Source organism: Camelus dromedarius, chromosome 5 (genome assembly GCF_036321535.1).
Source record: "Camelus dromedarius isolate mCamDro1 chromosome 5, mCamDro1.pat, whole genome shotgun sequence".
Classification (NCBI taxonomy): Eukaryota; Metazoa; Chordata; class Mammalia; order Artiodactyla; family Camelidae; genus Camelus; species Camelus dromedarius.
The window spans coordinates 82170411-82189310 of record NC_087440.1 but is presented as its reverse complement, the minus strand read 5'-3'; the positions used below and the strand labels follow the sequence as shown (position 1 = coordinate 82189310).

The following is an 18900-nucleotide window of genomic DNA, read 5'->3' as shown; positions in this document are numbered from 1 at the left end:
CAGTTATCCACTTTGTTCCTCTTGGCGTGACCTGCTGTAACTCTTGGAGGAAACTTTGTAGCTGTTTATAGGAACATTGATGAGCTTGGGGGCTAAGATTCCATTTGGAGCGATCCTTGAATTTTCAGTGCTCGGGTTAATAGCCATTCCTCGCTGTGGCAGCCTGCAGGGCAGAACACAGCTCTCACTACTGGCTGATGGGTGTGGCTTTTAACATCCTCCAAGTTGGTGGAATTGAATCCTGGAAAGCGGATGTCATACCTGCCTTGTAAACGCTGGGCAGAATATGCATCGTGCTTGTATAATATGAATGAGTGGAGTAAATTAGTATCTTTATAGACTTTGTGCCACATTGGCTCCTTCAAAGCCCTGACTTTGTCTGATTAGAATTGTATCATATATTCATGTGGTCTTTGAAGAGGTAAATTCAGAAGGAATTCCTAAAACAAGCTTCCACTGAACTATAAGGCTTTACCATATGCGGTTTGAGCTCTGCTGCTCTGGGAGGCAAAACAGCAGTGACCCACATTCTTTGACAACTTATGGAAACCAGGTAACATCTGCGTCCATCGTCAGCTCCAGCCATGCTGCCAGATTCTGTACATGCTGCAAGCTTTAGAAGAAACTGTTGAAATCAAGGCCTGGCACCCAAGGCTGTGGTGTTTCTGTGGCGTCCGGGGGTCTCCTCTCGTTGTTTTTCCTGGTGAGCTGAGCGAAGTGGGAGCTCATGATGGGAGCCCGTGGCAGGTCACGTCACTCTGAGACGACCTCAGGTTTCCAGCCTATTTTGTGCACAGGTCCCTGGGCTATTTGTGTGTCCATTTGAGTGGCAAAGAGATCGTGACTAGGACACCTGAGCCTCCAGCTGCTCTGGGAGGGAACAGCCACAGGCCCAGCGGGGAGCACAGACTCAGCAAGGCCAGGGATGCTTGGCCCTTCCTGTGTGGTGGGACCGCCCCCTGGGCACCCCCTTCCCTCTGTGCCTCCTCCTCCTTCCTGGACACGTCTGATGCCAGTGCCTCAGGCTCGGCCCAGGACACCTGGCAGCCGACCCCCATGAGTTGTGCGGACTTTGTTGCTTGGTTTGCTTGGACCTATGTGACAATTTTATTTAAGTCATATTTGAATAAAGACACAGAAGCCGTGGAGTGAAAGGCTTCCTCTTATCCCTGACCATCAGTCACCCCCTCCTCCCCTCGGCAACCACCGTTAGCGTGTGCACCTTCCAGAGACGTTACGCTCGCTGGAGATCATTGCCTGTCAGCACATCTGAGGGTAAATCCACTGAATGAATTTACCGTAACTTAACCAGTTCTCCACTGACTAGTTTAGGTTATTTCCAGTATGTTGCTGTTACAGACGATGCATCCATGTGTATCATTCTGCAGAGTGTTCTGTATCTGAGAGGTAAACTCCTCAAAGTGGAATTGGTGGATCAAAAGGCGTGCCCTCTTAATTCTGATAAATTTTGTCACATTGCCTTCGACGGAATCGTGCCAGTTCGCATTCCAGCCGACAAGGTGGGAATGCCCGTTTTCTCACGTCCTTTATAACACAGAGAGTTACCAAACTTGTAGATCTTTGCCAGGCTGACAGGTGGAAGTGATATTTCCCTTATCTCCTCCTGGCTTCTGCCCATTTCTCTTCTTTGATACTGAGCCTCTCTTTTTGATTTGTAAGCATTTATTACGTATCAGAGAAATTTGCCTTGTATCATACGTGTTATATTCGCCCCCATTTTAACTTTGTGTTTTGGGGTTTTGTTGTTGTTGCCAATTTTTTTTTTTACATTTATCAATCTTTATAGCATCTGGGCATCACATGATATTCAGAAAGGAGCTACCCATTTTTATGGTCTCTTTTCCTAAAACTTCCAACTATCTCCCAATGCCATCCATGCATACATCATCTTATAAAGAAGGTCAAAAGGATTATTTTCCTTCACTTTGCAGAAGGGAAACCCAGGCCAAATAGAAGTCAGTGCCTCTGCGGTCTCCCTGGGACAGGAGTTAGAGCGTTTGTTGTTTATTGTATCTCGAGACATACCTTCCTAGGAATCATGCAGTTGCTTTAGAATGCACACCTTATGGTTGGCCATCGGAAGTCCCTACAATCACAGTCATTCAACCTTGAACCAGAGCCTTTCCCCAGCTAGGTAGCCTCTTGGTGCCCATCCTTCACTTTCCACTCGGGGATGGCAGCTAAAAATGACTTTGTGGTAGGTGGATAATTTTTGCTTGTTACTTGCTAATAATTACAGCTTTCACTTTGGCACCTCTCACAGTCGAAACCAATGGCTATTCTTAGATGTGCAAGATCAGATTTTCTGATTTCTGCTGGGAATGTAAAGCCGTGATACACTCACAGATTCCTTCAGGGCTTGGCCTGTCCCGTGTGTCCTTCCCGCCGCCCGGCCCCTCCCAGCCACTGCGAGGCCGCGTCACTGGCAGGGTCAAGGGATAATCCTGTGGCATGGCCCCCGTGACGAGACAAAGACAGCTCCCAGACAGGTGGTGAGAGGGTCACTGCACAGGGAGTGCCTGCAGGAGGGAACGCTCGGTCCCCAGGGGGTCAGGCCTGCCCTGACACAGTGCCAGTCTCCATGGATGAGACCTGCCAGCCCTGCCAGCCCTGCCCCTTCTCCTGCCCAGGGCGTCTTGATCCATGGTCCACGGCTGGCAGGTAGTTAGCGTTTACCAAGCACCGTGGATGTATCAGACATTACTCCAAGGACATAATGTGTCTTAACTTGTTTAGTCCTTGTCATAGCCATGTCAAGGCCATATAAGGTATAAATACCCTTACTAACCCCATTTTACAGATGAAGAATCTTCAGACACCACTCTCAAGTCACCTGCCTAAGGTTACACGGCTAATAAGTGGAGAAACCAGAATTCAAAACCAACCAGTGTGGCTCCAGAATCCAGCCCCTACCCAGGGAGGGCACTCAGCCATTGAGCACGGTTGGTATCTGTGAGCATCAGTCTCTGGGCCACCGTCGGGGTGAGGTTCTGGAGCACACGGTCAGAACACAGACCCAGGCTCTGCTGTCATGAAGTTTACAGACGTGGAACATACCAGTTGCAGAAGCACTCAGTCCCCTGTGCTGAGTGCCCTGGAGGGCCAGTGTGGGCTCTGTGAGAACTGGGAGCAGAGGTCTTCCCCACCTGGGGCCAGCGGGTGTGCAGGCAGGCCTGCAGGCCCTGAGCTCTGAGCTTAGACAGGTGGCAGAGCCATAGGGGTGAAGCCTGAGAGGAAGAGTAGGGGGGCCGAGGTGAGGCTGGATGAGCCAGCGCACTGTGGCCAGGTCAAGATCTCTACAGAAAAGCTATTGAAAGACATCAGCAGGAGGGTGAAAGGATCAGAGCGAGGTTTTTAAAAGATCCCGCCCGCTGACTGTGGGGCACGGCCCCGAAGGCAGCACAGTTGAAAGGGAAGGTCAGGTGCATTGATCCATGTGACCAAAGGGGCAGCTGGTCTGAGGCAGCATCAGGGGGTGGAGATAGGGGAACCCCTGAGATGCATTTTCGAGGTAGAACTGCTAGGACCTGTTGATGGATTAGATGTGGGATGAAGGAGAAGGGAGAACCCTGTGTTGGGGGCTGAGGTCAGTGGTGATTAGTGATTCCATTATCTGTGATGGGCACATTATCTGTGGAGGGAGCTGACAGGTAAGGGTCAGGGAGCAAGAGAATCCAGAGCCCTGTTTGAACTTGGGAGTGTCAGGTACCTGAGGACATGCCAGTGAAGGTGTCAGGCCGGTGGCCAGATACTCAAGCCTATACTTGAGATTTGGGCTAGGAACATAAGTTTGGAGGTGGGGATTTACAGCTGAGGGGTGTGAAGAGAAGGCCTAGGAAGAGAACGTTGATGGCAAAGGGAAAGGTCCAGGACCCAGACCTGAGCCCCCCGACATTAAAAGTTTGGGAGGAGAGGAAAAGCCAAAGAAATAGAAAGGGAGTTGTCAGCGAGGAAGGAGGAAACCGGGAGGGGTGTCCCAGCAGCCAAAGGGGTTTACAGAGGAGCCTGTGCGGTACAATCAAGGACGTGGGTCCTGGACAAAGACTAGCTGAAGTCCTGATCCCTCCGCCGTCTGGCAGTGGGACCTACTTCCTCTGAGTCCTGCGTGCTCTCCTCTGCAGAATGAGGACAGCTGTGACAATTGCACAAGATAATGGGTGGAGAGGGCTCAGCAGGTGGTGAACACTTAATACCCATTAAAATAACAGTTTTTTTATCAGCATGGTATTTATTTGTTTATTGATATTTCTTGTCCCTTTATTTTTTTATGGAGGTACTGGGGACTGAACCTAGGACCTTGTGCATGCAAAGCATGTGCTCTACCACTGAGCTATTACCCTCCCCCCATTTATTTATTTATATTTTGTAAAGGTTATACTCCATTTATAGTTATTTTAAAGCACTTGCTGATCCCCCATGTTGTAGAAGATATCCTTGTAGCTTATTTTATACCTAATAGCTTGTACTTCTTAGCCCCCTACCCCTACGCTGCCCCTACCCCTTCCCTATCCCCACAGTAAAATCATGGTTTTTAAGATAGATGTGGTAGGCAGGAAGTGATGCTGAGAGGTTGAATAAGGTGGAGACAAAAGCATTTGTTGGATTTGGCGTCTGGGGGTTATTGGTGACATGAGAAGACAGGTTTAGGGGAGCGGTGGCGACGGAGCCACGCTGGTGTGGGCTGCAGGCGGGGGCAAGTCGGGACATGGAGACAGAGGGTGCACAGTCCTTGCAAGAAGAACCCCTGTGGAGCAGCGTGGGGGTATGAGAGGTGCTCGGGAGGATTATGAAGTCAAGAGGGGATTTAAGTGGCTGACGTAGCAGCATGCTGTCTGCTCACGGGGACCTTCATCATCCAGGAGAGAAGGGGGTGTGGAGACACGAATCCCTCGAGATGGCAAGAGAGCGGTGGGGCCCACGGCACAGGCAGCGGTGTCAGCCCTCAGGTGCAGCAGGAGGGAGGATGGGCACAGAGGACGGCGACGAGCCTGTGGGTTTGGTGGCGAGAAGAGCCACCAGGTCTGCTTTGCTGGCTTCTGCTCTGTCTCTGAATGATGAGTCAAGGTCAGCCAAAGGGGTAGGAGGCTTTGGGGAAGGGGCTAAGAGCCAGGAAAACAGCTGGGTGGAGGGATGAAGTATATTGCAAACATAGTAGAAGGACAAGGAGCTGGTCCTGCCGTCCCCCTGAGCCCCCTGGGAAGGGGTCACTCTGCTGACACAGCCATTCACAAACTCAGAAATCAGTGTCGGCTGTGCAGCCAGGACCCTGACGGAGGCCTTTGGCCAGGCCCTCAGTGAGGACAGGACCTGGGCTGCATTCGTCTTGGGGACTCCAGGCTCCCGCTTGGGGTCTGGCCCAGAAGAGCTCAGGGTAGGACTGACACCTGGAAACAAAATCACTGCCTCCTTCACATCCCGATTCCCAAGAAAAGAAGGAATGAAGACAGTGCCGGTGAGAGCTGATAAGGACTGAGGCCTCCCCAGGCCTTGGTGACTTGGCCAGGGGACCAGAAACTCATCAGTTCCCACGACCCTGCCCTCTTTGGCCCACGTGCTGATTTCCACACAGAAGAGCCAGTTCACGGAGGTGAAGTCGGGAAGGTGAGCTGGGGAGCACGGCTGCTCCTGGCAGACACCCGCATGCCGCCAGCTCTCCTCTGCCCTCCGCGGTCGGGGCTACCCCAGGACTGGCTTGCTAAGGTTGTCTCCCAAGCACAAGTCTCCTCTCTTTAGGGAAGCAGGGTTTGGGGTAAAGGAAATGGTTCTGAGGGGTCAGTTGAGCCTGCCGGCCCAGCCCCCTGCCTGCCTGCGTGCTGGCTGGCCTGCCCTATAAGACTGAGGAGAAGCTGATGGCCCCCGAGACTTGCCTTCACGCCTCCCTGCCAGCCCCCGGCGGAATGGAGGATCTGACGGCACCCACACTAGGTACAGCGCTCAGGCTGCCTCTCACATACACGGCTCCGTTGTACGAGTTTCACAGGTGTCCCCTCTGGCTAGCCAAAGGCCCCTTGGTGAGAAGAAAGAGCTTCCTCTCCTTCCAGGGCCAGACGCAGCCCTGCACCAGGCGACCACCAGATCAGTGGGGTCCAAGCTGGTCAGCCCCGCTCCGCCCAAGCCTTTGCACACTGCACACCCTGCCTGGCCCTGAGTTCCCAGCCTCGCGGCTGATGTGGAGTAGCTGCTGACAAGTGTGAGAAGAGTGGATGAACACAGGAGGAATCCGGGCCTGCGCGGCATGGTGGGTGCATCCAGTGCCAGGCTCCCCCAGTTGGGAGGAAGAGAGAGTCCCCAGGCCTTGGCAGCGTAGCTCAGCCCTTTTCACGTCACATCTTTACTCTGGTTCAGCCAATGATTTCTGGTGGCAGAGTTGGGGGCACAGAGCAGTGCCAAGGTGGAGCAGACTTGATCCTGGCGCTCCCAGAGCACAGCGTCTGCAGGAAAGTCGCAGCACACGGTCAGCGTAGCATGAGGCAGACCGGTGTGAGGCACCCAGGGCGCCCAGGGCGGTGGAGGGATGGTACACCCAACATGCCTGGGCAAGTCATGAGCAGGGGGGAGTTTGGTGGAGCCTAGACTGAGGGGTGATGGGTCTTCAACAGATGGCGGTCCAGGGAAGGCACTTGGGGCAGAAGGATCAGCACAGCAGAGGTGTGGAGGTAAGACTGTGCATTGAACATGGAGGGAGACGGAAGGGTTGCAGGTCCCTGATTTTGAACACTGAGCAAAACCATTTGGGTTACATTCACCGGCAGTTGGAAACCGCTGAGGGTTGGCAGTCAGGGGTTGGGGAGGAGGGATTTCCAGCATTTTTCAAAGTAACCTGGTAACAAGGACAAACCAAAGCATTACAAAGAGGTCAGCCAGAGCTTAGTCTGAGCTTCAGAATGACGTAGAAGGTGTCCATGACCTTTGGGTCGAGGCTGTCAGCTGCCAATGACCAGGAAGGAATCTCTGTCCCTGTGACCTCTTCAGAGAGTGACTTTCAGAGCCCGTCCTGCAGCGGGGGCTCTGATGTTGCGCTGAAGTGTATTCTTGTTGGGTGCCAATTGGCTCTAAGTTCCCAGAGCTGGTGTTCTTCTGCATTGCTGTTCCTTCGGTGAAAGCCCTTACATCTCTTAATAAGGTCAAAAGGCCCTTTGTTTATTTTTTTTAACTTGAATTTAGCCCTTGGTGAAAGTTTGGTCAGGGAAGCGGCACTCGCTGCGGCTTCTCTGGCCTTTGACTCTCCATCGGCCTGTGCCGCAGAGACGTTGCCCTCCTCTGGCCCCGTTCAGCGTCCACTCATCTGCGCACTTTCCCTGAGCACCTACTAAGTGCTCGATTCTGCGCTAAGGGGTTCAGAGGTGACTGACTGGCTGGGAGTTGCTCATAGTTTTAGTGGGAAAAGACAATGCTGACTGTATTTTGGAGGCTTTAGGGATGTGTAAATAATATTACCCTCTTTACCTCCTGAGTTCTGAACCAATTTAAGAAATAGACAGGGGACTGAGGTGGAGATCACACTCCCAGCTTGGTGACCAGAGAATGTGGCATGACTTCTGGCCCCAGCTCGGCTCCCTGATGCGTCACAGCTGAGTTGAATTCACCCATCCCAAATTCCTGGCCTCCCCGTGGCAGCAGCAGAGCCCAACGTCACGCCTGCAGAAGGAAGCCGAGAATGTAGCCATCTAAGGGACAAAACTTTGGACAGAGAGCGCTCCGGAATCATGGCAGGCCAACGCAAAACTTCTCCCAGATGCATCAGTCAGATGGGACCTGGGGGAGGGCTGGGGAGAGGTCAGGTGTGGGACCGCAGCAGATGGACCCCCGATAGGAAGAAGCAGCAGACTGGAGGGTCCCCTAGCAATGGTGATACACGTGAGGGATGACAGAGGCTGTACAAGGTGCTACAGGAACACAAAGGAGGGAGCTGCTGGCCCTGTGGGGTCAGGGATGGACACTTGTGAACTCTCTTCAGGGAGACGTTGTTTGAGCTGCGGACTCCCAGGAAGGAAGACTTCCCAAGCAGACAAGCTCATAGTAGATACCTGCATGGCCTTGTTGTATTTGAAGTGACCAGCTGTGTGCCCAGGCAGGAAGGCCCCTCTGGGATTTCAGGGATGCTGGAAGCCCCAGTAATCCTTTCCTCTTCCTCCCCAACTCCTTCCCAAGTGACATGACAGATGTCAGAAATCCCACCACTGAAGTTTCATTCCTGGAGCCTCACGCTGTGCCCCATTAAGATGCTCTGCTGTCTCCGAGAGGATGAGGCTGGGCTAAGCATTATCCTCACCCTTGTCAACTCCCTCTGGACTCCAGGCTTCCACCCTCTTGGTCGATCCTTGCCACTGCCCTAGGAGAGATGTGGGCCGGCCTCAGGCCCCCATCTGGCAGGTGAACAGGCCCAAGGAAGTTGATGGCCTTGCCAAGGCCACATACAAGGCCCAGGTGCAGGGACCACGTTCCTGACACTGGTTTACGGATGGGGTGCCCTAGAGCCCTGGGGTCCCCTGTGGTGCCTCAGAGGCCAGGAGAGGGGACTGAACCAAGAGGAAGGCAAGCTGCCCAGTCTTAAGATCTCTTTTGAGAAGAGAGGCTCCATTGGGAAAAATGGTTTGAAATCTCCGCATTCGATGGTGCCCTGTGTCTTTCTGTTTGAGCTTAAAATGGAGGGACTGGGGAGCACCCAGGACGTGCGTCCATCTGCCTCTGTGCCACAGAAGCACAGGCCTCACCCGTGACATGGGCTCCCTCCTACAGCCTGGACAGCGCTGGAAAGAAGTTCTCGGAGGCCTGGATTCCTTCTCCCGCCCTCACAATCATGACTCAGCTCAGCCCCGTGTTCCATTGCCTCATCATGACATTGGGGCAGAAGCACCAGGCCCATGACTGAAGACATGGAACCAAGAAGACACGTGGTCTCGTGCTTGTTTTCACGGGGACCCACACAGAACAGGACCTCATGTGCATTGTCATGTTGGTGTTTAAGGCTCCCCCCACCACATATACCTTGACTTGTTATAAAAAAATCTGAAAATGTTCAATCCTGCTCTCTCAAGTTGGCCTTTTTCTATAATGATCTAGATGGGGGAGGCCTGGTGTGTCCCACAGGCAGCCCTGGGGATCTTGGAAAAAAGTGCATAAACTCACCCCCGAAAGGGGACTCCAGTCAGGAGCCGGCGTACAGTGAGAGGAATGTTACGTCCGGCTCCCCAGCCACCGCAGCTCTGGGAACCTGAAACCCCCGCGGGCACACACTGGAGAGTCGTGTTACTAGAAGACGTGAGGTGGCCCTGCGGTGTTCCGAGGCGGGTGTTTATCTCCCAGGAGGGCAGGTTTTGCCTGGGCCCAAACGGAAGGGCAGATGCGTGTCGCCTTTGTTCCTGTGGAGTCCCCGTGTGTTGTGGGAGCTGAATCTCGGAGGAAGGGAGCAGGCGCGGTGCCAGCCCTGACCCCTTAGGGCTCAGTTGTATGTGAAGGCCGAGTTCCCACATCTGAGGGGCTGGCCTCTCCCCCGCATCCCTGGGCCAGCCTGCCATCTCTGCTCCCTGTTGAGAGATTGACCAGGGAAGTGAGGGTACTCGAGGGGAGGAGCCGTCGAGGCTGGTGGAGGTCAAAAAGCCAGCAGGTCAGCACTGACCACAACTGTGGACACACACCTGAAGCAGGAGGTGAGGAGTCAGAAGGAGGACCCGCAAAGAACTTGCTGTCCACGGGCGTAGCCAGGACCCCTCGCAAAACGTGTCTAGGGACACAGCCGTCGGAGAGGTGCTGAGGCTGGGCCTCCCTTTCAGCTGGGGGAGCCGGGTGGGGTCAGCGGTGGCTTCAGGAGGTGGTGGCAATTGAGCTGAGCCTTGAAGGGAGCCGAGGGTGACACCATCACAGGCAGAGGCAAGAGGATCAACAAAAGTGAGTGTGATGAGAGCAGGGGCTTACGTGGCAGAGCCCAGGGGTGTGGGGAGCAGTCAGAACATGGGTCAGTAAGGGTGATGGGTTTGGCCACCAGGGCTCTGAGTGCCAGACAGAGGCATCTGGATGTTCTCTGCAGAGGCGGAAGCACGGGCTCCATGCCAGGCTCTGCCTCTAACTTGCCCTGGGAGTTCCAACAAACTGCTCAGCCTGTCCATGCCTCAGTTTCCTCATCTGAACAATGGGGGTGAAACACTAGTACCTCCTGGACCACTGTGTAGATAGGAGACATGAGAGCAGTTCCCGGCACAAAGCCTGTGTTTGACGATTGTCAGCTTGTCAGCTGCTGTCATCATTACTGATACCATTCATTCATTCACTCATCCAGCACCCCTTTCCTGAGCTCTGGTTGTGCCATACACTCTGCCCATCACTGGGGACCCAGCAGTAAACAGCGCTGCCCTCGTGAAGCCTGTGGCTTATATTCTGGAGGGGCCCCCAGACAGTGAGACAGACAAGGTCAACCTGGTATTGGGAGGGAAGAAAATGGGGAAAGGAGTTGGGTCGTGCTGGGTCAGGGCGGAGTGGGGGAGCAGCAGCTTTAAGTAGGATGGTCAGGGAGGCCACTCGAGGGAAGACTGAAGGGGTGAGGGGTGCACAGGAGCGGAGGCCCCAAGGAAGCAGCACTTTTTCGGCAGGGGGGACCCGACCCAAGGAGGTTGGTCTGGCAGTGACTGCACAGGACAGTCGGGCCAGAGGTGAGGCTGGAGACGGGGGCGGGAGGAGGGCTTGCCTCCAGGAGACAACTCGTGAGGTGCGTGAGGAAAATAGTAAATATTCTTTCATTGTGTTCTTCTACTGTTTCTATTCTTGTGTGCATTGTATTATACGCAGTATATGAATATATATGTAACTTGGCGATATGGGCACAAACAGCTTTGACTGCCAGGGGAGGAGGCCAGTGGTCCAGGCAGGAACGGATGAGGAAGGGGCTGTCCTGGAAGTGGGAGATGGGGTCAGCGGGCCGGGAGCACAGCGGCCACCTGAGCAGGGCTCTGGGTGGTGGTCTTGATAGATGGTGCTGAGGAGGAGGCCAGGAGTCTGGCATCCTTGAAGATGCAGGCCCCGCCATTGGAGAGACGGTGGTGCCGAGACCACAGGACCCTCAGGACAAGGGGGCACCTGGGAGACAGATGGGGCCACTGGACGTGCACGATCGGCTACTTCAGGGAGGCCGGGGCTGCGGAGCAATTAGGGACTGTCCACGTAGATGTGAGCGACCTGAGGCCCGAGGTTGAAGGAGAGCTCATTTTCCTGCTTTTTGAAAGTGACAGCTTGGTTTTTCAAAGGCTTCATCAGTGTTTCACGGTTAGCAGTCTCCAGGCTGCGGTAGGTTTCCCTGGTCGGGCCAAGGGCGTGGTCAGATGAAGCAGCCATTTTATTTCGCGCCCCGGATGTGTAAGCCACCGCCTGCCGCCCTTGTCACCTGCCTGGCATCAGAACAGGCCTGAGGGCAGAGCTGTTCCTTGTGGGGGGGCCGCGCCCTCGGGTTTGTTGTCCTCGGCCTCACCCAGCGCTTTCTCTGTGGTTGTCAGAGCTGAGGGCAGGTGTCCTAGGTGGACCCTGAGAGTGGGTGTCCTCCGAGGTGGGGCAGGGCCCAGGCAGGCCTCACTTCCCTCTCGGTGGTGACAAGTGTCCCCTCCAAGGCCCCACAGACTTGACTTGAGTCCCTGTGTAGCAGTGGGCAGGCAGGAAGGACTGTCAGCCCATGGCTGTTTCCACTCGGGGTCGGGGACTGCCTGGCTCTGGGCCCTGTGTATTCCAGGTGGGCCCCTGCTAGACTCCCGTGGGGCATGGGGGGTGTAAATGTCCCAGCCAGAGTAGCAGCCGTTTGCAGGGCCTCTGAAGGGCAATGGACCAGGAAAGCATCTGCCTGTGCTCTCCTCCTCACAGCCGAAGTCTACATTGGCATTGGGAAGCCCGCAGAAGCCACAGCCTGTACCCAAGAAGCTGCCAACCTCTTCCCGATGTCCCACAACGTCCTGTACATGCGGGGTCAGGTAGCCGAGCTCCGAGGGAACATCGAGGAAGCCCGGCGGTGGTACGAAGAGGCCTTATCCATCAGCCCCACACACGTGAAGAGCATGCAGCGACTGGTGAGTCTGAGGGCTGGCCGGGCCTCCGCTCCTGACTGGAGACCCCCTTGAACACAGCAGGTAACTCATGACCCTCAAACCCTGTGCTGGTGCTGAAGGCCAGATACACTTGGCCTGCCAGGTTGTCAACAGTGCACGAAGCCAGTGGGCACCATTTCATCATGGTTGATGCACACAGAGCTCCTAGGAATCGGCTGTGCACAACCTCATTCACCCTCCCTGGTTGTCCTGTTCAGTGCGAGGGGAGCGTTTGAGTCAGTGGTCTCCTGGCCAGCCATTCAAGCCACCCTGTGGCTCTGGGTTTAATAATCTTGGTCTCCATGCCACTCTGAGGGTGTCCACAGTCCAGGGAGACTTCAGCATAAAAATCAGAGCACTTTACATACTGGGGGGCTCTCTCACCCTGAGGAAGCCGAGACTCCAGCCTGTCTTGAGGCCGCTGGCTAGTGGGGGGCATCCTGTCAGAGGAGGGAGGGGCAGCCCCACTGTACCGAGAGGACCCAGGTAAGTCACCCTGGCTCCACACTGTGAATGGGTGTGGAGAAATGCACGCGTCCCTCCTCTGGGAGTGCAGACCACAAGCCGGGGGCTGCCCCAGTGCTCCCCTCCCTCCCTGGCCTGGGAGTCGGCCACCCAGCCACCTTGGGGTCAGTGGGGTAGGGTGGGTTAGACAGACCACTCTGGAGGGTTCTCATCTGATAGAAACACATGTGGGGCGCGGCTGCTGCACGGAGCCACAGTCTTTCGTCTTCTTCCTGCGACTCTGAATTTTTGTTTCATTGTTAGCGGTATAAGACGTCTCTGATTTCATGAACACGAGAAAGGAGAGCCTTGTAACCAAACCGAGGTGCCCCTCGGGTGGGCAGCCCTGGGTAGCCCAGCATCCTTAATCAGTGGGGTGTGACATGGAGGAGCAGGCACTGGCAAGGCATCCAGGGACAAGGTTCTGGCCCCAGCCATGTCCCTCGCTTGCTTTTGAACTTTGGGGAGAGCCCATAAGCTCTCGGCACTCAGTTTCCTCTCTGTAAAATGAAAACATTCAACTCCATAGGGTGTGAGTTTCTGTCCAGTGCTAAAAGGATACCACTTTGTACCCAATAGGTAAAATGTTCTCCAAAGGATCCCAAAGGTTTCGTTCTCTCGCCGTTGCTTATGGTAACATCACAAAATTTAGATGGAGCTGAGCAGTAACTACCGGTTTTCAGCAGAAGATGACCCAGGCTCTCAGCATTAGACACCATGGGTGATGTAGGCTTCTGAATCAGATCTGGGTTCAAACTCAGCCCCGTCCCTGCTCCTGGGACACCTTAGGCTTGTCGCTTAACCTCTAATATCCTTGGTGTTTCTGAGTGTTGTTCTGTTACTTACCCAGTTCATTGTGAGAACTAAATGAAATGATTTACATAACGAGCCTAGCAGAGTACCTGGCACCTAGTAGGTGCTCATCGAATGGAAAACTGAAGACAATCAGTTTTAAAAATAAATCAGACCTTATAATAATTACAGCTAATTTTTTTCAACTTCCCTTTATGAGCATTTTGTTGCTCCCTAGAGGTTTATAAATAATTTTACATATTATCAAAACATTGTTTGATTAAAAATATTACATGGCTTTTAATTTTTGTCTCACTGTTGTAAGACGACTTTGTGAAGAGCTTTCGAGATCTCTGTGCTTTTGCTAAAGCATCACAGAAGAGGTAGAATCAACACCGTGTACCCAGCCTTTTTAATAAAAAGAGGCAGCATGTCTCTACCCCGGGGCCTATGAATTATTCAGAGACGTATTTCTTGTTCATCCCCAAGGGGAACACATGAGACAAAAGATCAAATAGGAAAATCGCACCGGGAAAGTTTTCTGTTTCACCCTTGGAGCTTGTCAAGACACCTGAGCTCCCTGACAAATGCCAGACACTTTCCTTTCTGAAAAGAGCGGCAGTGGGCCCAGCCCAGGAGAGCTGGTGAGCGAGGGCCAGGTGATGGAGAGGCGTTGACTGTTGGATCCAGGGCAACGACTGAGCCTTCTCTGGCCTGGAGGCATTGGCTGCCTTGCAGCTCTCACCAGTGAAAAACTGTAATGATAATAAACTCTTCATACTTCTTGATGCATCCTGATACACTCAGAAACCATCCAGACTGGAGGCAGGTTGAGACGAACAGGCCTACAATTTTGAGGAGCTTACATTCTTGTGATCCGAAACTGCCCAGTGACTGTGATCGTAGCGGCTCCTAAAGTAGGGCTTGGTGGGTTCCTTTTTGGTGATCTTGCAAGTGATGCATGCTGGCCTTTGTCCTCCCAACCCAGCCACAGCTGATGGGGGCCCTGCTGCAGCCAAGGGGCTCCCACGGGTGCTGCTGGACCCTCCAGTGCCTGTGGAGAGGCCGCCCCTGGAACCCAGGCCCTCTGGCCCTGAAACATCACAGCCCTCTCTTTCCTGCTTCCCTCCCCAGCTGCAGGAAAGCTCTGTTTCTGTGGCTTTGGGTGAAGGAAAAGAGGAAGGTGGCCTCTGCATACAAAATGGCAGCTAAGGAGGAGGCTCCAGGCCAAACTGGCCTCAGTTTCCTCGGCTGCACAAATGGGCAAACAACATTAGTCCCACACACAAATTAAGCACGAAAACTGAAATCTGTTATTGAGTCACAGAAGGTCCTGCCTCTACCCTCATGGAAACCAGACTGACTTGCAAGCCCCAAAGTGAAAGGAAGGATCAGCAGGGAGACCAGTGTCCTTTTACCAGGTCAAGTCCCAGGGGAGAGTAGGGGGCTCTAGACTTCTGTGGCAGAGGAGCCGGAACAGACATGAGTATTGACAACTCGCCTGACTCAGGGAAGGGGTGGGCAAGCGACGGGGTCAGGGAGGCCTGCCTGGCCCGGCCAGGGTGAGGGTCAGAGGTCAAGGCTAGAAGGAACATGAGCAGCAGAGGCCACCACACCAAAGGACCAGCCAAGGAGCTTCCAAGGGAAGGAACTGACCGCAGGCAGATTGCGGGTCATGGAAAAAACTCAAGAGAACAGAAAGTGTGGTCTGTGTCGGCCCTGAGCTCAGAGAGGAAGGAGAGGAGCTAAGGGACAGTCAGAGGGAGCCACGTGGTCTGTCACAGGTGGAGACAGGGGCTGGTGGGGACCACAGAGCACTGTTCCCAGTCAGGAGGACTGTTATTTGCTATCTCCCAGGGCAGGTTAGCGGCAGCCTGTGCCCCACCCAGCTCGTAGGAGAGGTGTGACTTAAGAGACATGTGAACACATCAATATTGTTAAAAAGCAATAAGGCCTTGGAGCCAGATGATATTAATTAAAGTATTAAATGTATTAAAGTTAATACAAGGTCAGACTTGACAACAGAAATGTAATTAAAACCCAGTGAAAATTGACAGTTTCCTCGTAGTTTCAGCCTTCATATGTGTACTTAAATTCACATAGAGGGAGAAGAAAAAAGAAAAATAATGTCTTTAATATGAATGATGAATTAGCTCAAGACAAGCGAGGCAGTGAGCTGAGTGTGGGCAGATACTAAGGGAGCGGCGAGCAGAAAGGATGAGGAATTACAGAGTCATGTTGACAAGGGGAGGAATTTACAGAGTGATCAGACTTTTTCCAGAAAATCTAAAGGCGTATTTTCATATCGTTTTTGCATAAGTATATAAATTTACATATATTTACATGCTGTGTTAAAAAGCTTTCCATTCCCCAATGAATTAATGAAACATAGAGCCACTGTTTCCACACCAGTAACCCTGGCACTGGAGTAGGCGGCAACGGAGGGAAGAGGGCTCACAGTGAACTGAGGGCAGAGGCAGGGCCTCGGGGTGATGCCGCCCAGGCCGAGGATGGGCACAGGCTCAGGGTTAGCCAAGGACAAGATGACCAGGACGGGGACAGGCTCTGCAAACAGGGACATCTGCTTGCCCCCTGATATCATCAGCCGGGGCTTTCGAGGGCCATGTGTGAGCTTGGGGGGTAGGAAAGGAACAAGAGCCTTCGAGAGAGAGATGATTGTGGAAGGAACCCAGAAAGGCTGTGTTGGGGGAGCTAATGTTGACTAGATGAGAAGGGGAAGATATTGCTGAGAAATACACTTATCCAGGAGCATATTACCAACTCCCTTGACAGGTCGAAAAAGGTGTGAAACAGAAGCAGATGATGGGGGTCGCTCAGGGCGTGCCAGGGTTGGGGGGTAAGGGGGCAGCGTGTGGGAGAGAGGGGCAGACGTGCCCAGGCAGCTTTGAGGAGGATGTGAGCTGGGAGGGGCTGGGCCCAGAGGCGCACGGGAAGGGGCCAGGGGGTCCTGTGAGCCAGGGAAGGAGGAGGACTGATGCGTCCCCCTACCCAGGGACGGGCCTTCAGCTAAGGAGAGACAAGGATCTCTCAGAGCTGATGCCCAGAGGGGAGGAAATAGAGAGTGAAAGCACCAGGGGCCATGCCCTTTAATGTCCAAGGTCCCTCGACAAGGCTGGACTCCTGGACAGGGACAGAGGCCATTCCTCCTGGAAAAGAGGGTAGCTAGGAGCCCGGGGAGGTGGTGAGTTCACCCGCTCCTCCAGAGGAACTAGTGAGACCACTGGTGGAGCCTCCCGAAGAAGAGGAGGACGACTGGGAAGAGAACCCGTTGGCGGCCAGAGGTTAGGCTCCGGCGACCCGCCCAGGGAGTGTGGCTGAGGCCCGCCCGCCTGCCTGGGCTGGAGGGCCCCGCGATGGTGGGTTGTAGTGCAGAGAGGACCCACCAGTGAGGCTGCAAGGGCTTCCTGATAGGTGGAAAGACAGTTTGCAGGCCACCAGAATGGGCCAGTCGAATGAGAAAATAAGCCTTTTTTGTTTGGGGCACAAAGGCTCCAAAAGTGCTGGCTGGCCTCTGTGGACGGATTGTGACGTGACCCCCACCCCGAGTTCAGTCCACATGGCTCCGGGCTAAAGGTCTCAGTGCAGGCTGTCTTCAAGGGTTTTCTCCGTAATCTTACATTTCCTGAAACATCAGAGACCTGGAGTGACAGCAAGTGTGAGACCTTAGAATTCATGTTGCTGTTCTGTTCCAGGGGAGCACGTTAGTGGCAAAGGCTGGCAGGGAGAACAGCTGCCCTGTCAGAAAAGCGTGGCTTATTACGAGATACCCAGAGGCACGCCACATTGGTGGTGAGTCGGGAAAGAGGACCTGGGACGCTCCATGCACTGGAGACGTCTTCTAGGTTGTTACTATGTTTTAGGTTGTTTTAACAGCTCTAAAGTTTGATCCAGATGCATTCATCAAAGCAAGGCTAACGACATCGCTCTGAGATGGTGGCAGCTCTTCTGAAGTTCAAAGAGGGGCCTGAAGTCAGAGCTTTCTTTAAATTGTCTTCAAGCTCCCTGGCTTGTTTACTGTGGGAAGGTACTTCATCCTGTTATGCATGACGAGCCAGAAGGATGGCAGGGAGGGTTTTAATCAAGGGAAAGAGGTGAGCTCCGGCTTGCCTGAGGCAGCTTGCAGTGCTAAATTATGAACCTTCGGTGTTTTTCTCTCTCTCTCTCTTTTGAAGTGTCCATCTGTTTCATGAGACGGGGCAGGGGGATTGCTTGTGTCTCACATTTTATTATTTAGAAGCATGTTTTCCAGTTTGTGTCCCTGTTGGGGACAGATGCAGCATGAAGTTGGGAAACTTTTCAGGGTGACTCCAGAGGTTGACAGCCATGTCTAGTCTGATTTATCCATCAATTTAGTAAGGGGGACGCAGGCCAGGGCCGAGGGCCCAGACAGACAGGGCAGGGCTGCATTTTCCCCTCGGAGAAACCAGTCCACAAGAAGGGAACTTTGATCCTTTCTGTTGCTCTGGAGAAGACCCAGGTACAATTAAGGTAATGAAGCAGAATTGAGATGCCCTTCCCCTTTCAAATGCTGGTCTTTAGAAACAGATCCGTTTCGTCCAAGGTATCAATTTCTTTCCGTACTTAGGAAAGACAGCTGGCAGGGAGCAAAACTTTGCCATAGCCTAGTGAGAAGGCCCTCTTGTCTATTAATTGTATTTTATTTATTTCTAGGATTTTTAAAATGCTTTAAACATGAGGAGGACAAGTTTTCTTCTTTGAAGAAAGACTAATGAAGTATTAGATGTCCACCCTTGCTGTGCATCTGTGTGCTGTTGCTGGTGCTTTGAAAAGTGTACGGGCCTTAATTTCTCCAGTGTCTTGACTGGCTGTGACCGGGACTCCAACTAACAGAGCAGAGGAAACAGCCGTGCCTTCTGCCAGTTGCTGAGCCCCTGTTCTTCACTCCAGCTTCCCTCTCGTCCTTTAGTGGGCAGGACACTCTGCCTCAGCTCCTTTGACAGCTTGAGGCCCTTTTAAGAATTATGAATACTTGGCATGAATATCACCTTGACCTCCAAAAAGAAATGTAAAACCTCATTCGCCACACCTGATGTTACTCTTGCAGTATGCGGTGAAATGCAGTTTCTCTTTTACTGATGGGGACACTGTCCTTGATGACTGGCCTCAGGTCACATTTCAAGTTAGGAGCAGAGCCGGGACTGGAAGGCAGAGTCATCGAAGAGTCTACGGCTTGAGTTGGTAGGACAGCACAGGGGTTGAGGGCGTGGCGCTGGAGCCATGGTCCAGCCTTGTCACTTACCAACTGTATGGCCTGAGAGAAGTCCCTGTGCTTCCATGTTCTTGGCTGTAAAATGGAGATAATAGTGACCCCTCCCGGGGGTGTTATTTTCCGGGTTAAATAGGTTCACGCAGGCTGCGTTGCGCTCTGCAAGCATTAGCTATGGGTCTTACTATCATTCTTCGTAATTTAGGTCACACCTACCCCTGGCAGAAGCCCCTCTGCATCAGTTTGACAGCGAGTTCTTTCCTGAATGACTAG

The 18900-nt window shown here is 53.3% G+C and overlaps 1 protein-coding gene across 7 annotated transcripts in view; it reads left to right on the top strand.

The window, feature by feature from the left end:
- The window catches only part of TTC7B (tetratricopeptide repeat domain 7B), a 225405-nt gene that overhangs the window by 182903 nt on the left and 23602 nt on the right, over window positions 1–18900 (top strand). For all 7 annotated transcript variants that reach the window (XM_064486195.1, XM_064486194.1, XM_064486193.1 and 4 more), the window contains one exon: window positions 11863–12065. In XM_064486195.1, the coding sequence (XP_064342265.1) occupies window positions 11863–12065 (203 nt within the window). The remainder of the gene's footprint in view (window positions 1–11862; window positions 12066–18900) is intronic.